The 22,425-nt window shown below is 41.8% G+C and overlaps 1 protein-coding gene across 1 annotated transcript; it reads right to left on the bottom strand.

Annotated features, from left to right (window-relative positions):
* Positions 1-264: 264 nt before the first annotated feature.
* Positions 265-21,079, bottom strand: PPP4R2 (protein phosphatase 4 regulatory subunit 2). The gene is made up of 9 exons (XM_027894591.1): positions 20,931-21,079; positions 20,043-20,124; positions 10,193-10,363; positions 5,703-5,796; positions 4,844-4,881; positions 4,462-4,536; positions 3,918-4,061; positions 3,374-3,642; positions 265-2,656 (listed from the first exon to the last, which is right to left on the bottom strand). The coding sequence occupies exons 1-9, from the start codon at positions 20,962-20,964 to the stop codon at positions 2,343-2,345; spliced, it is 1,221 nt and encodes a 406-aa protein (XP_027750392.1). The 5' UTR covers positions 20,965-21,079; the 3' UTR covers positions 265-2,342.
* Positions 21,080-22,425: the final 1,346 nt, after the last annotated feature.

Here is a 22,425-nt window from a genome sequence, read left to right as displayed (position 1 = left end):
TACTCAGGAATCTCTTCCCCATATCCAATGTAACCCCATTCTCCTCCAGTTTGAAGCCACACACTCTGGAGTGTGAGGGAATTCAAAGCAGATTTCATTTAATGGAGGGACACATTAGGATTAAGATCCTTACTGGGAGGTTAAAGTCTGATTTTTCATTTTCATGAGCCATTAAAATCAGCTGCAGATCCACACCTCAAAGTTCTGCAGGTCTCTGCAGGAGGGGCACTAAGGCTGCTAAAACAAACATCTGGAAAGGTCACAGGTGCTTAAACAAGTTTATTGACAATATCGTCACAAATAAACAATCTAAAAGAAAATTTCAGAAATCTCTAAACTTAGAAATCTTAAAATTTTCTCATTGGCAAAATATTAAAAAAAAAAAAAAAAAAAAAAAAGAACTGTAAGATGTCACTATATTCTTAAACTTTCCTAATCTCATCATTTTGGTTCAGTCCTTTAATTTGATAACACACATCCAAACCTTCAGCACAATGAAAATGAGTCAAAGTATAATTTTCCTTCTTTAAGGGGAACTCGATCAATACGATTTTTTTTTTCTTTTTTTTTGGCAAGCATCTCCCTGAATCCTGTCTGCTCACAACTTGATAGGTAACATCAGCAAGAAGTAACTTTATGAATATTCCAACTGAGCCAAATTAATTCTGGTACTAATCAAAACCTAAATTTCCCCCCAAACGATACAAAGCAGACCATGTAGTACAAGAATCTATCAGCATGCATTTTAGAGGTCATTTCTGTACTTCAGGTACATGAACTTAAAAACCAAAGAGGGACAATTGTGATAAAAATGTACTCAGATATTTCATAACATTAATATTTATTGCTTTATATGAATACTGTATTGAAAGCCCAAGCATTCAGTTTACACACAGAAATTATACAATTATATACCGTTTCACAATGGCAGTGAGCACTCATTACAATCTACAAAAAAATCTACTTTACAGAAATTTAAAAATCCTAAATATCAAAAAGGTACAGTTGAAGAAACAGGTATAAATTTGGCAGCCAGTAATCGTGACTGGGAGGTTGCAGCTTGCATGTCTTTAAATATGGGAACTGGAAAATATTGAGTTTAAAGCAGTAGTTTGTGCTTTGAGCTGGTCTGAAAAAAAAAAAAAACGTAACACTGGCTGTCAAAGTAGCATGTTCAAAAATATTTAGTTCACGTCCAAAATGTTATACAAATCATGGTGATTTCTACGCACCCCTAAACCTCGTAGCTCAGGTACATGACCAGGGTCACATATCCATCCTTCCAATCCAGTGGTGCGATCAGACCGATGCCATCTGCAAACCTTAGGGTAATTCTGAGACTCCTCTACAATATTCACAAAAGCTCCAACAAGCTCAAAAAAAAAAAAAAAAAAGGCAAGTACCTTCTCATTTCTTCCCAGATATTTTCTTATTTTCAAACGTTTCTCCTACAAAAGTTTAAGCTAATGTTTGAATTACGACGTTCTCAACATAAAGCACATTTTCTCATAAATAAACGAACTCCTTTCACTCAGGCACCTCAGAAGTGTACAAAAAATGTTGTCATCGGAACAGTTCTCTTGGAATGTGTTTACTCTGGTGTTTTCAACAATGTTAGTATTTCCAGGGTTTCATATGGGCCAGATTTCATTTGTTTCTTTTTTTTTTTTTTTTTTCCAGAGGCAGAACAAAGTGCCTTGAGAGGTGAACTCAGTCTTTTCCTATAGAAAAAAGTATTTGCTGTATTTATCTTTTATAGAAACAGAAAAATATACCCTTTCCCCCTTAGAACAGCGAGGGTACACACAGGTGTGCATGCGTGCATACAGATGTGTGTGTGAAATGTAACACATTCTAAACACACAACAGAAGGTTTCATAGTGTGTATTCAAATAAAAACCTGGAAACCAGCCTGAAACCCCATATTTCGCATGTCGAATGTTGAAACTGTAACCAAAATATGAAGTAACTGCTAAGAGCTGTCAGAAAAAGACAAGACAAAAAGCTTTCTTGCTTACATACAACTAGGTGTGGTGATCTCCAAAAAAGTTGTCAAAATTATAATTACCTTCCAGTTTAAAAACTTTTATTCTAAATAAAAAAAACTATACACAAACCACTGATTTGACCAAACGAAAGTTCAGCGGTAAGCAGGACCTGAAGGAGCTGGTATTCACAGTTCTTATCATGTACAACTCTTTCGAGGTTCAATCCATGGAGAAGTTTTATTTTACAACCTGCTTCTTTTTTGTAAAACTAAAGGTCCACTTTATTACATAAAATTATTTATACAGTGTAAAACCGGAGCCTTATGGAAAATACTGCATCTAAGTTTATTTAAATTAGTCTTGCTCCATAGGTTCATCTGCAGCTTCTGTGGCTTCATCACTGTTTTCCATCGGGGTCTCTGAGGAGTTTTCTGGAGTTTCACTAGCATAGGACCCCAGCTCTTCTGTTTCACTGCAGTCAGCTCCACTACTGGCAGATCCACTAATTTCACTGTCATCCGAGTGTAAATCCTTCTCTGCCCTCGACTGGTCGGACTCCTCCATCCGACTGTTCTCCTCAGAGCTCTCTTCGGTCGCACCCGAGGATTCAGTGTCTTTGTCTTGATCTTTTCTGTCTGGGCCAACGTTTCTGGGAGACATGAAGGACTCTGGAAATAGGGAAAGTAGAGCATTATTGAAGCGTTTTCAAACATACCTTAATCCTGCTACTTTCCATTCCCAGCTGTGCTGAGCAACACTTCCACAACACAGCCAAGGACAGGAAAAACAGACAAACCCAGATTTCATTAGATGATGTAAAGCATGAGCCACCTTCAGGACATCCAAACTATGGTAATGTACCATAAAACAAAGGCCAGTTATTTTATTTAATAGGAAGCATCGATTAATTAAGCTTGAGTGGATAAAGACACATCTAACAAGTGACTTTTTCTTGCTTCCCTCCTTTGCCTTCAGAAACAGTCTTCTGGAAATGATGAAAACACGACTGTTTCAAGCCCACAGCCATTGTGATCTGAAGGAATATTTTACAAATGTATGAGCCATCAAAAAAAAGAAAAAGAAAAAAGAAAAAGATAAATTGGGAGAATACGTAAAAAATTAAATTAGTCTCCTAATTACAGTTCTTTTTTAATTTAGGTGCTCAGAGTGAGGCAATTTTTCTAATAGGATGTGGAGAGATTGTTGCTCAGTCTCCTCAGCGAAAGAACGTAACTTTCTACCTGTATTTGAGTAATTTATATCATTATTAAAGACACTCAAACAGAGGTATGACACACCCAACCAGCAATCCCAACATTACCAGTCTCCAGCACAGAAAATCCCAACTCCTTGGAAAATGCAAAAAGACAATAAATCTGAAGTACCTTCCTCCTCTTCCTCCGTACAGTGCTGTCTGGCACAAGTAGCCTCTTTTTCTTTATCCTGAGATGTGGAGGATGCTTCTGTCTCTTCCCCCATGCCTGAAGAGACTTCACTGGAGGCAGTTTGGTTTGGTGTATCTCTGGCTTCCCCTTCCTTGTCGAACTTAAGTCTTTTTACCTCATGTCCTTCTGCTTCTGCAGGATCATCCTCAGAGTGCTTATTTTTTACTGGGCTGCTCTGAGCACCTTCTGATTCAGATGCTGGTGATTCACTGAAAGCAAGAAAAGCAGCTGTAGCTTTTACTGAAGAAAAACATTCTCTATCTTGTCAGACTTTAAAAAGTAGTACCAGCTACTTCAATTTAAACACACTATAAGAGATAACAGTAGAACTCACTCGTGACAAAACCTCAAAGCCATCATTTCTGATTTAAGACTCCCATTATAAATCCCTTGGATGGCCAGTCTCTTTTAAACTATTCTTAAAAATGTAAGTTAAAAAACTCTGAGAACAATAAAAACTCAAAGCACATTCCTCCTGACCAACCTGTGTTTCTTCTCTTCTGTTTGCTGCAAGCTTGGCTCTTTGTGTTCTGTGCTGTCTGGCAAACCGTTTGTTGTCATCGGAGTCGACAACGAAACCTTCGTTCGATTTACTGGTCTGGGGGTTCCAGGGCCATTTACATTAGATCTTTAAAAATAATAATAAAAAGTTAACCCAGCTTTTCAATAAAGTAATCTGCTCCTATTTGGCAGAAAGCAGCTATGCCCTTGTTTAAAAGATAAACAAAACAAATAGATCGAGTGCTTTGCCGTTTTACATTCAATAAAACATTCCTCGTGTACAATGACAAAAAATTTACATAACAAAAAAAATTCTCAACAATAAGGTTACAAAGAGATCAAAACACAGAGTACACAGCGTGCATGTTCATCCCTCCTCTACCGCATTCCCCCACTATCCCATGTAACACATCATTTTTAAGGCTACCCATTTGGGATCAGAACAGGTAATAAGGGATCTGAACCACCTGTTTTCAGAACTGCCTTGCTTTGATCCAGAAGGAGTTACCTCCTGGATCTAAACTCACCTGTCAGAGTACCCTGGCGAATTTCCTGGGAACATAACACCATTCATCCGATTTAAACTACTGGAATTATTTTTCCTAAGAAACAAAACAACAACAAAATGTTAGGAATAAATTACTTGCAGCTTGTTTGCACAGAACTCCCCACCCCCAAACTTAAACAGCCCCCACTGTCAGTCCCCACGGGGTTCTCCATTATCCACTTCCAAATTACTGCACTTGCAGACACCATCCCTGCTGCTGACTTAGCTATTGACAACCAAATCTGAACTCTGTCTTTGAGATACAACTGCTGCCAACAAGAGAAATACATCAGACACACACACACATTCTCCCTGTTACTAACACAAGCTGGAAGTTTCATGGAAAAGGAGATTATACTCACTCTGAAGATGGATATACACAGCTGACAACCATGACATTCTGTAACACACAAACAAATAAACACATCAAGAGTTCAGAAACAGAAGCTTCAGCTCTTGACAACATCCCAAAACTTAAAAGAGTTACAGGATTTTGGTGATATCTGTTAAAGTATCTCTGCTCCCTCTTACCAGGTCAGGTCATAATTACACTAAAATTCAGTATTTTCTGAAGTGGGTTACTGTCCTAATAAGAGCAGCACATTAAGCCTCAGGCCCAGGTGTTTGTAATTTTTAACTGAAGGATCTCTGGAAAACAAAGTATTCGGAAATGCTAAAAAATCCTATGTGGAAGCACATCCCGAAAGTCTGTTACTGACTTTTGGACAATCCCACATTCTGACACAGGTTATAAAATACACAACATCAGTGTCCTTTTTTGAAAGCACAGTCCTCCACACCATGGAATTCAAATACTAAACAAAAGACACTGTGGGGAAGGGGCCTCCCTTCTCCTTCACCTCTGGATCTACTCTGAACTCAAATGTGGAAGGAAATGCCTGATCAAAAAATTCAAATTATTTCAGCTGATTTTTTTTTTTTCTAACTAGGACTCAATACAAAAAGCGTCAATCCACCCTCCACAAACTACAGCTGGAGTACTGCACAGTGATTAGGAAACACAACAGTTGCAGCCCTGAGATTTATTTTTATGTCTCAAGTTATTTTAGAACTGGTACAAAACAAACTCATACACTTAAGAGCAGCCATCAGGTGTACTCTGAGCCACAGTGAAACCACGAGACCTTTGGGAGCAACTGGGAAGTTATTCAGTGGGAGCTGTCACTGTGGAGCTGCGTTCTCTCCCAGAGGAGTACTTACCTTTTCCACACCTCTTAGAAATTTGTCTGTTCCTGTGTAATTCCTCCTAGGATCTGTCAGCAACTCACAGAGTCGCTGAATAGTGAAGGGGATGCTGCAATGAAATAGATTTATAACAATTTAATTTTATTTTCACAAGTATGACTGTTAAGAAGCAACAACATTATTGCTTTCTGTCCCTAACTGAGAAGGTGGAACAAAAACTGCAGGGAAATTTGTTACTAACAGCAATAATAGCTTTATTTTTCCCTGTCTCATACACAAAGCTCTGCCTTCTGAGCTCAGCAGCACAAAACACAGACGGAATGAATCCTAAATGCGTCGTCCCACAACTCAAAGGATGCAATAAAACAACAAAAAGGAAATCAGATCATCAACAGTAAAGTTTCTGACTGCATTATTCCAATACACAGAGCAGAAATGGTGATTCAAAACAAATTTGAGTCATACACACTAGAGCTAAAAAAGTCTCAACTTGCAGTTTATTTCATGTTTTACAAAACGCATTTACAGATAAAGCATTAAATCAGCACAACCATTATACTTCAGCTGTTACAAACACTCCATTTTGCCACAACTGGACAGTGTACTTATCTATCAAGGAACAGATCAGGAAAAAAAATTTAATAATTAAAATTTAATTTAAAAAATTAATAATTAAACTCTGAGTGATGTATATACCCACAGGCACCACATTCACACATTTTGGGTTTTGACAGTTGTGCATCGTGCACTGAATTTCATCCCTGGCCTTTGAGACAGGCAATGCTTTACAGACATTCACCTGAGATGTCACGCACCTTCATCCCAAGCTCAGTGTCGCATTTTAACAAACTTCTGACAAAAATATTTCAGTAAACCAAGAGAGAATCATGCATTTTTACAGATCAAGATGAAGCCATAAGCATTAAAAAAAATTTATCTAGGAGGAATATTTGGCACAATACAATATTTAAGACCCATTTCTTGAGCAGCAATACAACAAATCCAGAGCAGCATCAATACAGACTTACATGCATGTGTGTATTTATTCCTATTCTGTCAATTTTTGTCAAAATTCACTTTTTATTATTCCCTGAGGAACTCAGTACATGGTGTTTTCAGCCTGTTTCATTAGCTAACACAGTCTGTATCTCAGGCTTTGTTCATTAGCTAAAAAGCCACATCTTGGAGGTGCCCTGCTCTGTCCCCAGCTCAGCACAAACAGGTCAGCACAGCTACGATTTATCATCCCACACGACACTTCACTTTAACTAAAAGCAGGTGGTAATCACAGAGTGACTAAGTATCAACAATTTAATTATGTTTTTCAGAACTGCCTGTACATGGTGTTACTGAGGAAATTCTAATCCTCAACAAACCAGAAAAAAGCACAGGAACAAGTGTTCCTTTTAACTCAGTTTATCACACGAAGCCTCTTAAGCTTGGCAATGGTTCTGCCACCGTTAATTTCCTTTCCCTTGGTCTTCAGCAACTCTTGGTCACCCAGCAATCTTTGACAACCACATTCTTCATGGAATCAGAATCATCAAGGTTGGAAGAGATCTTTAAGATCATCAAGTCCAACCATATTCGTAACATTGACCTTCTGTGCAGTGCCTTCTTTTAGCAAAATTCTCAACTCTAAGTCACAAAGAATTTACTTGATCTGTTAACTTTTCCACATAGATACAACACTAATTTGACCTGCTGTTTCTTGTGATGGCCATTTTGGGTTTGGGTTGAGAAGTCCATAATTAAAGAGATTTTGCTATTTTAAAGTTCAAAATCAATTTATTCTACTGAAAGAAAATATACACTAAATTTTAAATTATTTTTCATCAGTCAGATCTGTAAGACATCCTGGGGAATCACTGTCTGGCTGATTTGGATTTAGCTGTACCTCACATACTTCAGAAATGCTGTGACATGTTTTGGAACATCAACCCCCGTCTGTCTTACTTGGGAACAAGCAAATTCAGGAGTGTGCAGCCTGCATTTAACTCCAGAAGTAAAAGCTGCCTTTTTATTTCATTCTCAACCGTGAAAAGCTCAAACAAAAGCAAAAGCCAGTTCATTTCCCTCCAAAATTTTCCAGAGCAAAGTGAACTTCGTGTTCTGAGCAGCAGATGGCACCAGGTGTCCCGTTACCACAGCCTCTGCGGGGAACTCCTTCAACATTTGTAAATGTTTTCAGTGGGCAGAACCCAAAGTTAACTTGACCTCAGGAACTCTTTTTGATGAAATTATTGCTTTAAAATACTTTAACAAAAGTGATCTTAAAACAGAAGTAATTTAAAGTGGTGCAAATCTATACAGGAACACCAATGTAGGAGTTTGTGAGCAGTATGAGAATTGATTGTAAATGCTCAGAAATCTAATTAGTTCAGCACATGAGCTGCATGAATAGTCTTGATCTGCCCACTTAAGGTAACCACTTAAAATTCCATACGAACACACTCAGAACTGCAGTTCCAGCACTACAGCTCAGAATGAACTACAAACCAAAAATTCACTGCACAGACAGGATTCAGGAGGGATCTGGGAAAATTACTTATAACAGATATATTAAATTGTAGCATTTTATTGATGCTGTGAAGACTTTTCTGTCATCAAATGTCCTCAATAACTTATATTGGAACTTTCTTTTACTAACAAAAGATAAAAAAATGGCCAGTCTTATGAAGTTTCCTACTCCAAAGCAGTTGTAAAGAACAGCATGAGAATCTGGCTCTGAAAGCCTCTGACACCATGCTAAGTAAGACACAGACAGGTTAAAAAGCCAGTCTGTGCTTTCTTTGAAAGACACTTAGCTAGGGAGACCCTGAAACAGTGGTCATTCCTTATTCGTTACTTCTTCAACTCTAAACAGAAAAGTTGTTCAAAAACTTGCTCGTTTTAACAATCTCTTTCCCTGCTCTTTTAAACCAACACTAATTTAAAAATCCCAGTAATAATAAAGTCACATCAAGTAGCCTCCTACTCTGCTCTGGTACCGTGAAGTGACATCTACAACTCTAAAGAAGCTGAATATACCTGATCACACCACCCAGGACCTGCTGCTGTTACTTTCTGGCCACATCTCCACAGGATTCAGATTCCCCAGTCCTGCCCTCACTGGGAGGGGGTCACAGGATTTATGGAATGAGCCTCTCTACAACCCCAGATCTGCAACATCTTTACTTTCTCTCAGGTAATTACTGGTGCAGTTTGCTGCCTCAGAGCCTGGAGTTTCAGTGCCAGCCTGGAGGAAGTTGAGCTCCCTGGGAGGGATGGAAAGAGCTCAGGCACAGGGTAAGCTCCAGACTCGGCCATCCAGAGGTTTGGTCCGTGCTCTTGGGAACAACAGCAGATAACAGCAGCCCATTCATCAGCTGTCCCTGGGAGAACATTACCCACTCTGTGGGCAACGGAGCATTAACAAAAAGCTGGGGGAGGCGGGAGAGAGGCAGACTGGAGCATAAAGGCTAGGTTTGTTTTTAAATTCCTGCAGTGAAGTAGCCCGGTATAAATATTGGGTGGCTGAGAACAAGCGGAATTTCACATTCTTAGAAGTCTCCTACACGAGAGCAACTGGAGGGGGTGGGGGTGGGTTGGGAAGAGGAGAGCTGACTTGTGAGATGCTTAAACTGCAAAATAAAATACTAAGGATGTGTTAGTAGCACCTCCAAAGCTGAAATTTCAGTGGAACAGGGAGGCAAGATCAGGAACGTGCCCATTTATTATCAGGCTGAGAAAGACTTGCAGCATTTTTCTTAACAAGCATCGAGTCTCACAAACAGGATGACTCAGCTTATGGCAAGTATTTAATCCAGTTTAGAAACAGCAAAAATACTATGCAAGGCATTAAAAAAGACACACCAAGTAAGACAAAAAAAAAAATCAGCAGCTTTATTTGAAAGGAAATAAAAACTTCCAAAATGACGAAAGCAGCAAGGGGCACAGATACACTTTAATCTACGACACTGTCAGCAACAGATGAACACCCCAAGGCCCTCATTAGTAAGTACCACCCCAGCTATAAATTGGAATCTGCAGTACAATTCCAACAATTCCAACCCAGGTACACTTTTGCCTCCTGGTCACACCCTCTTTATCACAGTAGGAGTTCTTCAAAAGCTACCGAACTGCCACAAAACGATTGAGAACTCAACACCAACAGACTTCTTTCCATTAGGTATTTCAAAATACACTGAAAGAAATCTGACTTTACTATCTATTTAACCTCTTAAATACATGAAGTAATACGATGTTTCTTTGAACTGCATTGTTTAAAAACTAACTGCACACTGAAAAAAACCCAAGTGAATGATGTCACAGGACGTCATCATTTTCAAAGACAGAACAATAAGGTTCTGGAAGCACTGTAATATACCCAAGGTACATATTTGCTTCTGCTCAGCTATTTCAGGAAGCAAAATGAACAATCACAGACAGACAATATAAACTCTTATGTTAAAAAGTGGGGGAAAAGTTTGCTATCCTGATTTTAGAAAACAAAGGATACATACCCATTAAATCCAGTGACAATTTTCAGGATTCTTTCTTTCATCTCTTCAAAGGGAATATATTCCACATTTGGATTGGGAGGCCCTCTTGGTTCAGGAGCTGAGGTTCTGAAATCATCCATGACTTTCTCCAGTTTGAAAATAAAATAGCCTTTAAACTGAGACCACTGAACCCTGCATAAAACACAAGGATTAAGACATGAAGACATGCAAGTCAGTCCTAAACCCAAAGAAAAACAGTGTAAGTTTATGTTTGCATTACAACATTCACCCTGGCATGCCAGTCCTAAGATAAACGAGGCAGGTAATGCACTATTATTTTCCTTCCTGAATTTAAAGCACGACAACTATTTAAACAATGACAGCAGAACAATGCAACACGAGTCAACTGCCATTAACAGCAGGGCAAGACATTTCCCTGAAGCCCCAATATGCACTGACAAGGTGGGACAGTGCTTCCTTCTACACCCCCTGCCTCACTCAGCAGCCACAGGAAAAAAATGGGGGGAAAAAAATGGGAGGGTACAAAAAATGGGGGGAAAAAATGAGGAGGTACAAAAAATGGGGGGAAAAAATGGGGGGCACAAAAAATCGGGGCAAAAAATTAGTGGGGTACAAAAAATCAGGGGAAAAAATGGTAGTGTACAAAAAATCGAGGGAAAAAATGGGGAGGTACAAAAAATTGTGGAAACAAATAGGGGTGTACAAAAAATGGGGGGAAAAAACAGGGGTGTACAAAAAATGGGGGGAAAAAATGGAGGGGTACAAAAAATCGGGGGAAAAAATGGCAGTGTACAAAAAATCAGTAAAATTCCCTGTGCACCAATGTAGGCTGGTTTCTCACATGCTTCTGGCAAGCAGACAAACCCCTCAACTTAACATTAGAGCCAGAAGCAAGTGCTAGAACCTATGGGTGTTTCTGAATGAGCAATCAATTCTAAAACTTGAGGTGCTCCAGCACAGTGAATTCACTGAACACTGTGCCTTGCTGTAAAAAGCGAGCTCCTGTTAGGAAAACACTGGCAAACACTTCCTGGGGGGGGTGTCCTGTTCCCTTTCACCTGATAACTCATGGAAAATTAAAACGCTCTCACGTTTTATCTTCAGTAGGATTTGACCTCATGTTACCTTTCACTTTAATTAAAAATATATTGAAGGGCTCCAAAGAGGAAAAACTGGTATTTCCCACAAGCACAGAAGGTGTTTTTCCATTTTCACTCACTGATTGTTGTCAGCCTAAATTAAGTCTTTGCTCTCCTTGAGGAGCCACAGAAACTGTCAGGCATTAGAACTTCATCTACTTCAGTAGTGAGTGTTCATCCCTCTACTGCCTGCAAATTACTGCTGCTCCTGCCAGGAACAACAAAATTAGGCCTTAGTTATGGAAACACGCAGCTGAAGAACACGTTAAAGGACTATCTGTAATCATCAAGGGACTAATTCTGATCTCTGCTGATAAATATTCAGCTGACTCCAACAGAACACAGCTGTCCCACGGAACAGGAAAGTTTTTCCCTCCAAAATTTTCTAGAAAGTACATTTCTTAATATAGTTCCCTAAAACCAAACTCAAGTACCTTTCATTTCTTTTACTTTCAAGGCAGAAACTGACCACAGAGCAAAAAAGTACAAGATTACAACATTCTTCATCAGAATTAGCTTCCACAGAGCAGAGCAGGAAACAACGCACACAAAGAAACTGAAAGCCAAAAGTAAAAGTAGATGGTGTTTTCATTCACTTTCCCTCTTCCACTTGAAAATTTACCTGAAGTCACCTTTAGCTGGTAAGAATAAACTGGTTATTTATTGAAATATTCCACCTACATGCTTCTGCAGCGTACCAATATCTAAAGTTTTTCCTTACTGATTTTTTACTCTCCATATAATTTTACTTATGCACATACTCAAAATTTATTATAAATCTCAAGTCTTATTGAAAGTAGAACGGTCATCCCAGATACTGACTTTCCTATAAAGTGCACACCAACTACAGAGGTCTCCAAGTCTTTCAAACAAAGAAGTCTGGATAACCATCACATAAATATCAGCCCAGTCCTCATAGCTGAGCTCTAACTAAACTTATTTACAATTTAGTTACCTTTTTTTTTTCTATTATGCAGCAAAATCCCTGGCTCAGGCAAGCACACTAAACTTATGCCACAATATATGCAGAGCCAATACCTTCCTGCTGACACATATTTTACAGGACACTTTACCCCAAAGTTTATTTCTCTAGTCCACATAATATTTTACCAATATTCTGTGTAATTACTACATTTATCCTTGTGAAAATATTTGTTAGCACCCTTTGTACTAGATTTTCTTGAGTTTTGTGCACTTTTTAATGTGACTGACAACTTTCTAAACAATATTTCCTGTGTAAATGAACTGTCAAACACAACTGTTCAGAACTCTCAGTCATCACTTTGTGTATACAGCAACTGTTTTCCCAGCCCACATCTGCCTCATTTCTGTAGAAATCTCAGAGTGTCGTGATTTCAGTGACCACACTCTTGAAATTCCATTTCGAATCTTTAAACTTCAGTTCAAGGCCATTGGAATTAACCTTAGAATTGCAAACGATCTCACTCAAGCGGCTGGCACAAAAAGCCCATGGGGAAGGAAGGAATCTGACGTCTCTCCCAAGTTACAACCACAAAAGCCTGAAGAACATTTATATCCCTCTGCTCTGCCAAAGGCAGCTGCATCTGAACACTCACCACAGATCATCAATAGCAGATAGGCACCCTCTGTGTCAAAATGCCTCCCCAAAACCACTGACAGAGTTCAGATCTGCCTTAACATGACTGAACGTTTTGTTGAGCTTTAGACAGCCGTACTGACTCCTCCTCTAACAATTCTGGGGATTGTTCTCAGCTTTTGTTTATTTCCATTTCAGATCAAATTTGACAGAACAGTTCACCGAGTTTCAAGAGTGATGCTGTGCACTGTGTAGTGGAAATTCTGCAGGAATTCCACGCCACAGTTCAGAGTGATCTGATTCAACAGATACTGCACAGAAAAATAACCCACCAGGCAAAGGTGTGATATCATTCCATAGCACTCTGGAGTTGATGCAGATAGAATACAGGAGTATTAAAAGATGACACTTCCTCAATAAACTTGTATACTATGAGTAATATAAAATTAATGTCTGGATAACTGCATATATGGGTACATCAGCTCTTCCATAAATAAACTAAATTCCACGTATCTACTAATATAGGACTCCTGTGTTGCTCAAGGTATCATCGGTTTGTGCAGAACAATCAAATACACACAAGAAGTGCTGTAACTCCCCTGGTAAGTGTAACTATCACTGTTAAATGACCTGGTTACCTCAGAGGAGCAGCAGACCACACTGAGATCACATGGTCAGATCTTCACTACATCAAGGAATAAAGCTGGGAAACCAGATTAGGAAAGTGCACCCTGGATTTGCACTGTACCCCTACACCTGCCAGCTTAGGCACTGTCCTGCAGAGACCACAGCCCTCACAGCAGCACCACTGCCAGCAGGTAAAGGGCAATTCTGTTATTAATTCCTTCCAAAACAGAAACAAAAGCCACCCAAACTGGCTTCTACACACAGACACACGCTGAGCTTGGGCTGACGAGGTGTACCCACCTCAGTGACCTCACACACAGGCATCAGGTGTTTGTGCATCATCACCACTTCCAAACCAAGCCTCACCAGCTGTAGCCATCCTGGAAATCTTGTAATTGTCTTCGAGCAGTTTTACTTCTAAAACTGATCATCAGAAACATGTTTAACTGTATTGAAACTGCTACAGCATAAACAGTGGGGTGGTTTTCTGTGCACAGTGAACATGAACTGGCTGAAAACATATTAGCAGGCAGTGTGCTTACACAAACAACTGTGTATGGCAACAGGGAAGGGAGATGTGCTTACAGACTGAAGTCTGAATGCAAAAACAGCTACATTTGTGGGTAAAACAGCCCAATTACCCTGACAAGTCACTGCTGTGATCAGTTTGCCTTCTGTCTTTCCTTACATGTGCACTCTACAGAGAGACTAAAGTTTATTAGGATCAGTTCATCACACACATTTTATAATGGCAGTTAAAGTCTGACCTTTACACCATAAACCCCACTCCCAACAGATATGAAGTGGCAGCACTTAAAATAAAACACTACAACAGTGTGTTTCCCAAAGGAGCAAGTGATTTCATCAGTATCACAACTGGTTCCTCTGAGGTACTTCTACTATCAGATACTATCTGATACATATACAGATCTGGTTTTTATAATATAGGTAAAGGAGCAAGGAGTTAACCAAGCTTTGACAAAGAAACATCACCGGGTTTTGCAGCCCAGACCCCTCTAATTGCAGGCATCAGTGGATTATGAGACACAAAACAGTGTCAGTGGAATGGGAATTAGTGGGGAATAATTCCAGACATTTAGTGGAATGGAGTTAGTGAGGAATAATAGTGGGGAACAATGCAAGGAAGTTTACTCATATCTCTCGCTTCACTAAGAAAATGGTAATGGAAGAGGCTTATACCAAAAAAGGCACTCAGACTTCTTCCAGAAAAATATTATCCAGCTTTTTATGGCAGAAACTTGAGAATTGTTTTATTTCATTGTTTAAAAAAATAATAGGGAATTATATTCTCCAAATAGGTACTAAGATCTCCAGATAATTATTTGTCTTCAAATCAGAAAAAATACTGGCATACACATGTTGAGCAAGAAAATCACCAGCTAAATAAAATCAGAGAATATACTTTAGAGAAGAAAGTAGACAAATTTAAGCACGTGAAACATGCTGAAGGACATACAACTAAAAAATCTATACATCTGTAACATGAGAAAGGATGTTTATACAAGAGTTCAGAGTACATGGTTAAAACACTTAAGCTGAGAATGCAAACTTATTCTTGCAGAAGTTCATGGCTACTGTATCTTCACTCAGATCTCTCCCACAGCTGACAAACTATTTTACTCCTGCAACAACGTAATACAAAAGTTAAACTGATTCAAAAAGCATTAAAAACGCAGTAAGAAAAGAGTTCACTGCTACACGAGGTACGCGAATCAGAAAAGGGTTAAAAGTATTTTTTTGCCCATTATCTTTGGTAGAACTACAGTTATGTAACTTACATTTACAGTTATGTAATTTACCAAAGGCAAATTGTCCCTGATCCACCTGACTGACCGACGGGGAGGGAAGATCAGCACACGCTGTAAATTCAGCCTGAGCCAGACACACAGCACAGTGTGCCATGGCAGGGCTGGGCAGCTGCGGGCCCAGGGGAGCATCAGCCCCAAACTGCAGCCACTTCCAGATGATGGTGCCCAGAGCCAGTGCGGGAGTGCAGGGGAAGCTGAGCACCTGTCAGCCCATGCTGTGACCACGCCCAGCACAACAGACCCCTCTGCCCGGCATTCCCGAGTCAACAATGCAGGAGTGTCTGACCTGGGCTCACACAACACCACACAGGGAGCCAAACCGAGGCCATGGAATTGCCATCACTGGAGATTTCCAGAAATGCTGCACAAAGCCCTGAGCAATTTGAAGCAGCTGCCCCTGAGCACAGGGTCTGCCTGGATCACCTCCAGAAGCCCCTTCCAACTATTCTATGATGACAGGATCGATGTCCCTGTTTGCTCCACAATCCCATGTATTAAACTTGACTCAAGAAATTTTGCAGAAAAACACTCAGTTGGTTCTCAAGGAAGCAAGTCAAGAGATAACTTCCTTCTGTCTTCAGGCTCAGATGAGGTTCAGATTAACATTTCAGATCTTCCAGGGAAACTCTGAGGACAGAATGTCACTGCATGAAGAAATAAAACCAGGATTTATTTTAATGGCTGTTTATGCTGCATTCCAGGCAAGAACTGGTATAGCTGCATCACATCCTGCCCAGGTCAGGATCTCTACTTAAGCCTGAAAGTATTTTACAGTTACTCACTTCTGCCTACATACTGTATTTCTCCACATTTTGGTACTTCCCTACTTATTTCTGGATTCCTTCATTCTCACTAAGCATCTGTATTACACTTTCCACTACAGTGAGCCATTATAGGTTTCCTGCCCCAGGGCAGGAGCAGGGGAAATGCAGAGAAAACAGACATAAAATTGTTGATTGCTTTTGTTTTCTAAGTTTTATTTTCCACTTTAGAAAATCCTAATTTTCCTTTCCAGTTCAATAAATTGGATTTTCTTGGTGAAGGACCTAAATAAATAGTTTGAAAACATTTTTGCTATTGAAGGGGCAGAGTGATTCAAAAAAACAAGAAAATTTCCTAAGATGTAAGAGAAAATATATTTTAAATACAGGGCAACATCACAATTGATAAATCAATTTCATATCTATTTTAAGAATTCTTTAGAAACAATAAAAAAAACTTCACTGCTGCATTTCACTTCTAGCACTGCAGTGCTGTGACTTCCACCCTATCTCTTAAAACCATTTCTACTTCAGAAAAAAACAGATAAGTTGCTTTCTTATGCAAAGCACAAAAACATATCCTGTTTTTAAAGGTCTTTCAGATAAAGTATTAAGACTAACAAATTTCCTCTCTCTTCACTTTCCTCGGATTTGCAAGTCACACTGATCTGTTACAGACTAGAGACAAGGAGGTTACAACAATCGTCTCTGACTATACTTGATCTCACTAAGGAAATTCCATGTCGGTATGTCAATTAAAAGTCAGGTCAATTAAGGAGTATGTCACTCCTCTAGAAAAAAAAAAAAGTCCTAAGACTCAAGACAAGTTTAGAAAAGGTTGAACCATAAACTTAATACTTCACCTAAGGCTAAGTCTTACCATAGCAACTATTGAGAAAGAAAAACATTTTGAAGCAGCCAAGCAATCAGATTTTTGCTTCTGTCACTTCCAATATAGGAAGTTTAGACTGGCTTTTGTAAATGTAGGCTATAATCTCACAAGCAATTAAGTGAATGTTTAACTCTGCACAGGAGGAAAGCTCCAACTTCAAAAAGATGAAGTTCATACACACGATGGTACCATCAGGGTTTTACTGCCCAGCACCGATAACACAACTAAGCTCACACTGATAATACAACCAAAATTAGCAGTGTTTTTATTCCACACCTTCCTTGGAAATGAAAAGGCCTTTAATGACAATAAAGACACATTCCAAGAGCCTTATCAGAGCTGCAGTGGCTTTAATATCTCTCCCCCTTTGTTCCTCCCCTTCACCACCTCTTCAGCTGTGCTGGAGTCTGACACCCCAGTCACCAGGGACAGACCAGGCCGGATCCAGGAGCTGAACCTTGTCCAAGGGACTCCCAACCGGGAGCACTTTTCCTGCTCCAGGTTCCCAGGCAGCTGAACCAGAGCGAGTAAAATAGTAACACACAGGCTGCCCCAGCCCAGGCTGCTGCCAAGAGAAATCCCAGGAAGATCAGAGCCTCACCTAAACCTGCACCTACCTGTTCCCAACTCCCTCAGATGAATAAGCACTTTGTAGCAAGTGGGGGCAGGGAGTACCACACGACCTTGCGTGAGCCTGTGCTTCCCATCTGTTGAACAAGCTTCATGTGTCACCACCGTGCTTTGAGGAGAACCTTAAGAGTCATTTTAATTGGCTTTATTAGTATCTCTTCAAACTAAGTTTACTAATTGCTGACAGGAGCTGCTGCAACTGTGTCCAGAAGAGCTATGGAGGGTGAGAAGATTTAACCCAGAATGTAGACTGCAGTATATTCTCTAAAAATCAGCATTCATCACGAAGTTAAAAAGCTGGCAGAACCCCCATTAACACTGTGTAACTCTCCTATAAACAATAACTCAAAGCAAAACTACTTCATATTTCACTTGTCCTGATTTGCCTCGGTCCTCACTTCCATGGTGCTCTTTGGCTTTTACTTCAGGAACAGGCTGTGACTCAGATCCATTGTTTTTCAATAATCAGCTCTGCAAACCATTGGTGCAATTACCTCTGACTGAACCATCCTCCTTTTTTTTTGTAAGCTACTCTGAACTTTGTAAAAATCCTAATAAATGTCACTGCAAACTATTATTTTATCTTCTCGTTCCAGAGTATCTATTTATTACTGGTTTAGATTTCTATTAAACAAAGTTAGTTTTGCATAAGAGGAAATAAAGAATATCGAGCTCATTTTAAATTTATGTGTATTTGGTAGGTTTGTATATTCAAGAACACTTTTACAGTGGTCAAGCTGTACTAGCTTAAAAATATGTTAAGTTCTTAAAATGCATATTACCAATTTTTACATGAATGATTCCCATGAGATTTCAGTCTTTTACTCATTTTTTCCTGATATTTCTATACATAACATGGCAGTGAAAATACAAGCATGTTTGATGAAGAAATACAGACTTTGGTAGATAATGGGAAGCAAATTTAACATTATAGAACAACATTTCCATGTCTGCCTCCAAATTACATTAGACACCTCTGATGTTCATATCCAACACTTTTTAAAAAACAATTTAATTCAACTGAAAGGTTCAAAAATGCTGAAAAGAGCTACAGATCCCCAAAAAAGCCCAACGAAAAATCTGGAAACAGTGTCTGTATAGTTTCAGATGACAGATTCCAGTTCAGGTTTAAGTTTGTAAAAACAAAATAAAAAATATTAAAAAAAAATGTAGATTTCCTAAGTGAAAATAAAATTCATTCTCCAAATTTCAGATAGGAAATAATTTCCCACAAGAACTCACCCCTAACAAAATCACTTTTTAAAATTACTTTGGAATATATGTAATAGTGGCAGAAACAACAAAAACAACCTGAAGAAATATCTCAGAAGAGGATATTTTAAACATATCTTAGTATGGGCTTACTGTGTAATAAGAACTACACCAAAATATTTAGCATTACAGCTGTGTATGTCTGCTGAGCCTGAGCCTTTTATTCAAAGAGCAAAGTACATTTCAGAACTTGTTTTTCTTTCCAAACCATCAATCCAAGCTTGAAAGCTACGAAAAAAAAAAAAAAAAAAAAAAAAAACACACAAAAAAAACCATCGAAACCTACAAACCTCTCCCAAGTTGGAGGGACTCTAGAAACCCAAACAAAGCCCCTGTGGTCACTGCTTGCTCACAAAACACTCGTAAAAGCACATCCCTCCTGCTGGAGCCGTAGCCTGGCACTAGGCCTCAAAAACAAGGAGACAGCCCGGGAGCCAGAAAGTGAGCAGAGCTGCAGCAACGCAGCCGGGGAAGCCTTTCCCCTTCCTGCCAAATAGTGAGCCGCAAGGAAGTCACCCAGCACCAGCGCTCATCCCCGAGCAGGAGCGCGGCTCCTTCCCGCTGCCTCCCGCACCTCCGCACGGCAGGGAACAAAGTCCGGGAGAAGGGAAACTCCCGGGCGAGCTGAGCAGCCAGGGGGATCCAGGCGAGTTCCCACACGGCTCCTCCCGGCTCTCCCCTCCTCGCCAAGAGCAGGCACAATCACAGCACGGTTACAGAGCCCACAGAGAAATACTCTGAGCCACCGATATCTTTCTGTAAATAACACAATTAGATACTGCGAACGCAGTTATTACAACAGTTTACAACAGAAACTGCGGCAGGGTAAACTCGCCATTTACAAAACCTGAATCTCACATAAAAGGAAGAGAAAGCAACAGGTTTTTACTGGGCTGAGCAGGATCAGTAAGACCTGACAGATACCCTTGAGCAAAGCCTATAAAAGAAGTCTCCCCCCCTCGTTAGTTAAAACTACCAGCAAACAAAACCAATCAGCCCAAAATTATGGGTACTAAGGAAAGCTTGTTTAGCTCCCTGAAGCAACCCACGGGCAAAAAGAGAATCCTGGTAGAATCTCACTGACCTAAAGTACAGAATTGTTATAAGCCACAACTGAGGACCACCAAAACAGTCACACTTACATCGTCTCTCCAGTCTTAGCCACATGACAAAGAAACTGATCCAGTATTGGACACACTTCCTTCTTCCCCCTCTTCTCAAAATCTGTTGGCATGAGAACGACACAAAAGGAATGGTAAAAGAGGACGGGACACAACAACAATTCATAATAGTTAGCTATTTGCTTTAGTTATCAGTACAGCTCCCACACAAACACTGTCGCACTCTCACAACGCTCCGGCTGCTCCCAAGAGCTCCACCAGCTTTCCCAGCCCTGTAAAACACCTAATATTTCTCCAGTGGAGAAACCGCACGCACTGGAGTATCAGAAGTTGATTAGCAACTTCTTCTGAGCAGCTACAGCAAAGAAAGAGGCCGATTTCCTCGGGCTGAGCACAGAACACGGTGGGCTGGGGAGGGAGAAGGGGACAGGTCCGGGCAGGGCCGGGATGCGGGGAAGGGGCCGGGACAAGGGGGGAAGCGGCCTGGATGCGGGGGGAAAGAGCAGGAACAGGGGGAAGGGGGTGGGATGCGGGGAGAAAGGGCAGGACCGCGGGGGAAGGGACTGGGACGCGGGGAAAGGGGCGGGCGGGCCAGGCAGCCCCGGGCCTGCAGCCGAGGGTCCCTGACGGCCCACACTCAGCCCTGAGGGTCGCCGGGCAGCGGCACCGGGGGCTCTGCCCTCCCCTTCCCCACAGCGACCCCCGCGCTCTCCCCGCTCCGTGGGACCCCTCACGGCGAGCAGCCCCCTCCCCACAGCGCGGGGACCCCGCCAGGGGTCGGGAGAGGGGGACCTGCCGCCCTCAGCGCGGGGCGCTCCCCCCACAGGCTCTGAGGAACCCCCCCGTCTCCCCCTGAGCGCGGGGACACCGCTCCCCGACACCCCGCCGCCCAGCCCCCCCGCCCGCCACCTTTCAGCGCCTCCTGCAGCCTCTCGACGTCCATGGTCGGCCCGGGCGGTCCCCCCCGCGGCTCCCCCGCCCCAGCCCCGCAGACCGGGCCGCGCTCGCAGCCGGACCCCGCGCTCAGCGACGCTCCAACATGGCGCCCGCGCCGTGCCCGTGCGCGGCCCCGCGGCCCCGCCCGCCGGGGGCGGGACCAGGGGGCGGGGCGGGGCCGAGCGAGGGGGAGTGGCCGCCCCGAGGGGAGGTGGCGGCGCGTGAAGGGGCGTGGCCGCGCGGCCGTGAGGGAGGAGGCGGGAAAGGCGCGGGAAAGGCGCCCGCCCGACTGACCACCCCCCGCTCCCAGGGAGGCTCGGGGGGCGCCTCTGCCCTTCTCCTCCTCTCAACTGCGGGTTATCGCCCTCCCCATGCCGCCTCCGCCGGGCAGATCCTCGGGGAAGGGGATGGGAACGCGGAGCCTCCCCCGCGCCAGCCTCCTGGGGAGCTTTTGTGCTTTCCTTCCCCCTCAGGCTGAGGGCGACTGCGCCTCCCCCACGCTTACCAACCAAATCCCTGTTTGTGCAGGGTCGTGCCCGTCTCCCTTTTATTGTTCAAGAAGATCACGGAATATCCCGAGTTGGAAAGGACAGACAAGGATCATCCAGGCCAACTCCTGGCCCTGCAGACCCCAACAATCAATCCCACCCTGTCCCTGAGAGCGTTGTCCAAACGCTCCCTGAGCTCTGACAGCCTTGGAGGGGGGGGGGGCCTGTTCAGTGCTCGACCATCCTCTGGGGGAAGAACTTTTCCCAGTATTTGATCTAAAGCTCCCCTGACACAGCTCCAGGCCTTTCCTGGGGCCCTGTCCTGGTGGCGGAGCTGCCCCTCGGGAGGACTGCAGACCCCCCTGAGGTCTGACCTCCCTCTCCTCCAGGATGAACAGACGAAGTGCCCTCATAGAATCCAGCCCAGCTCTCTCAACTAACTGGAAAAGATTTCAATTCACAGCAAATCATCTTTTCCTTCCATTTTCCAAGGTGAAGCAATTAAACATAATCCTAGAATACAAAAAGCTCGTAGGTAGTTTCATCACCGATTTGTTGCATGATCTCAGGCAAAGGGGGTGAGGCTACTCAGCTTCTTCATTAATGAAACAGAAATGATAATTACTCCTTGTAAGGTATTTGACACACCTTGTAATAACAACACATACAGAGAGGATGATTTCATTTTGCGTCAGTTCCCAGCCTGCCTGTATTCACGGAGATCCAACAATGAGAAAAGTCACCTTCTCGGGGAAGATGGGGTGGTTTAAACATTTAACTAAAGAACAATGAGAAACTGGTTTACAATCCAGATTTTTTTTTTCCTTCATGCTTTAAACTCGCACAAATTCCCATTCGCATTTACATTTTAGATTTCTTTTAAGCTTCTGCAAAACATTCATTTTGAGAGTGACAGGCTGTCCAACCCCTGGGCATGGATTAATAATTAAAATGCTGTGGGGTGTTGGACAGTAGATACT

Source organism: Empidonax traillii, unplaced genomic scaffold (assembly GCF_003031625.1).
Source record: "Empidonax traillii isolate 1590-97213 ecotype Southwest subspecies unplaced genomic scaffold, ASM303162v1 scaffold433:size1479616, whole genome shotgun sequence".
NCBI classification, from domain to species: domain Eukaryota; kingdom Metazoa; phylum Chordata; class Aves; order Passeriformes; family Tyrannidae; genus Empidonax; species Empidonax traillii.
The sequence above is the reverse complement of the archived record's forward strand: the minus strand, read 5'-3'. Positions and strand labels throughout refer to the sequence as shown.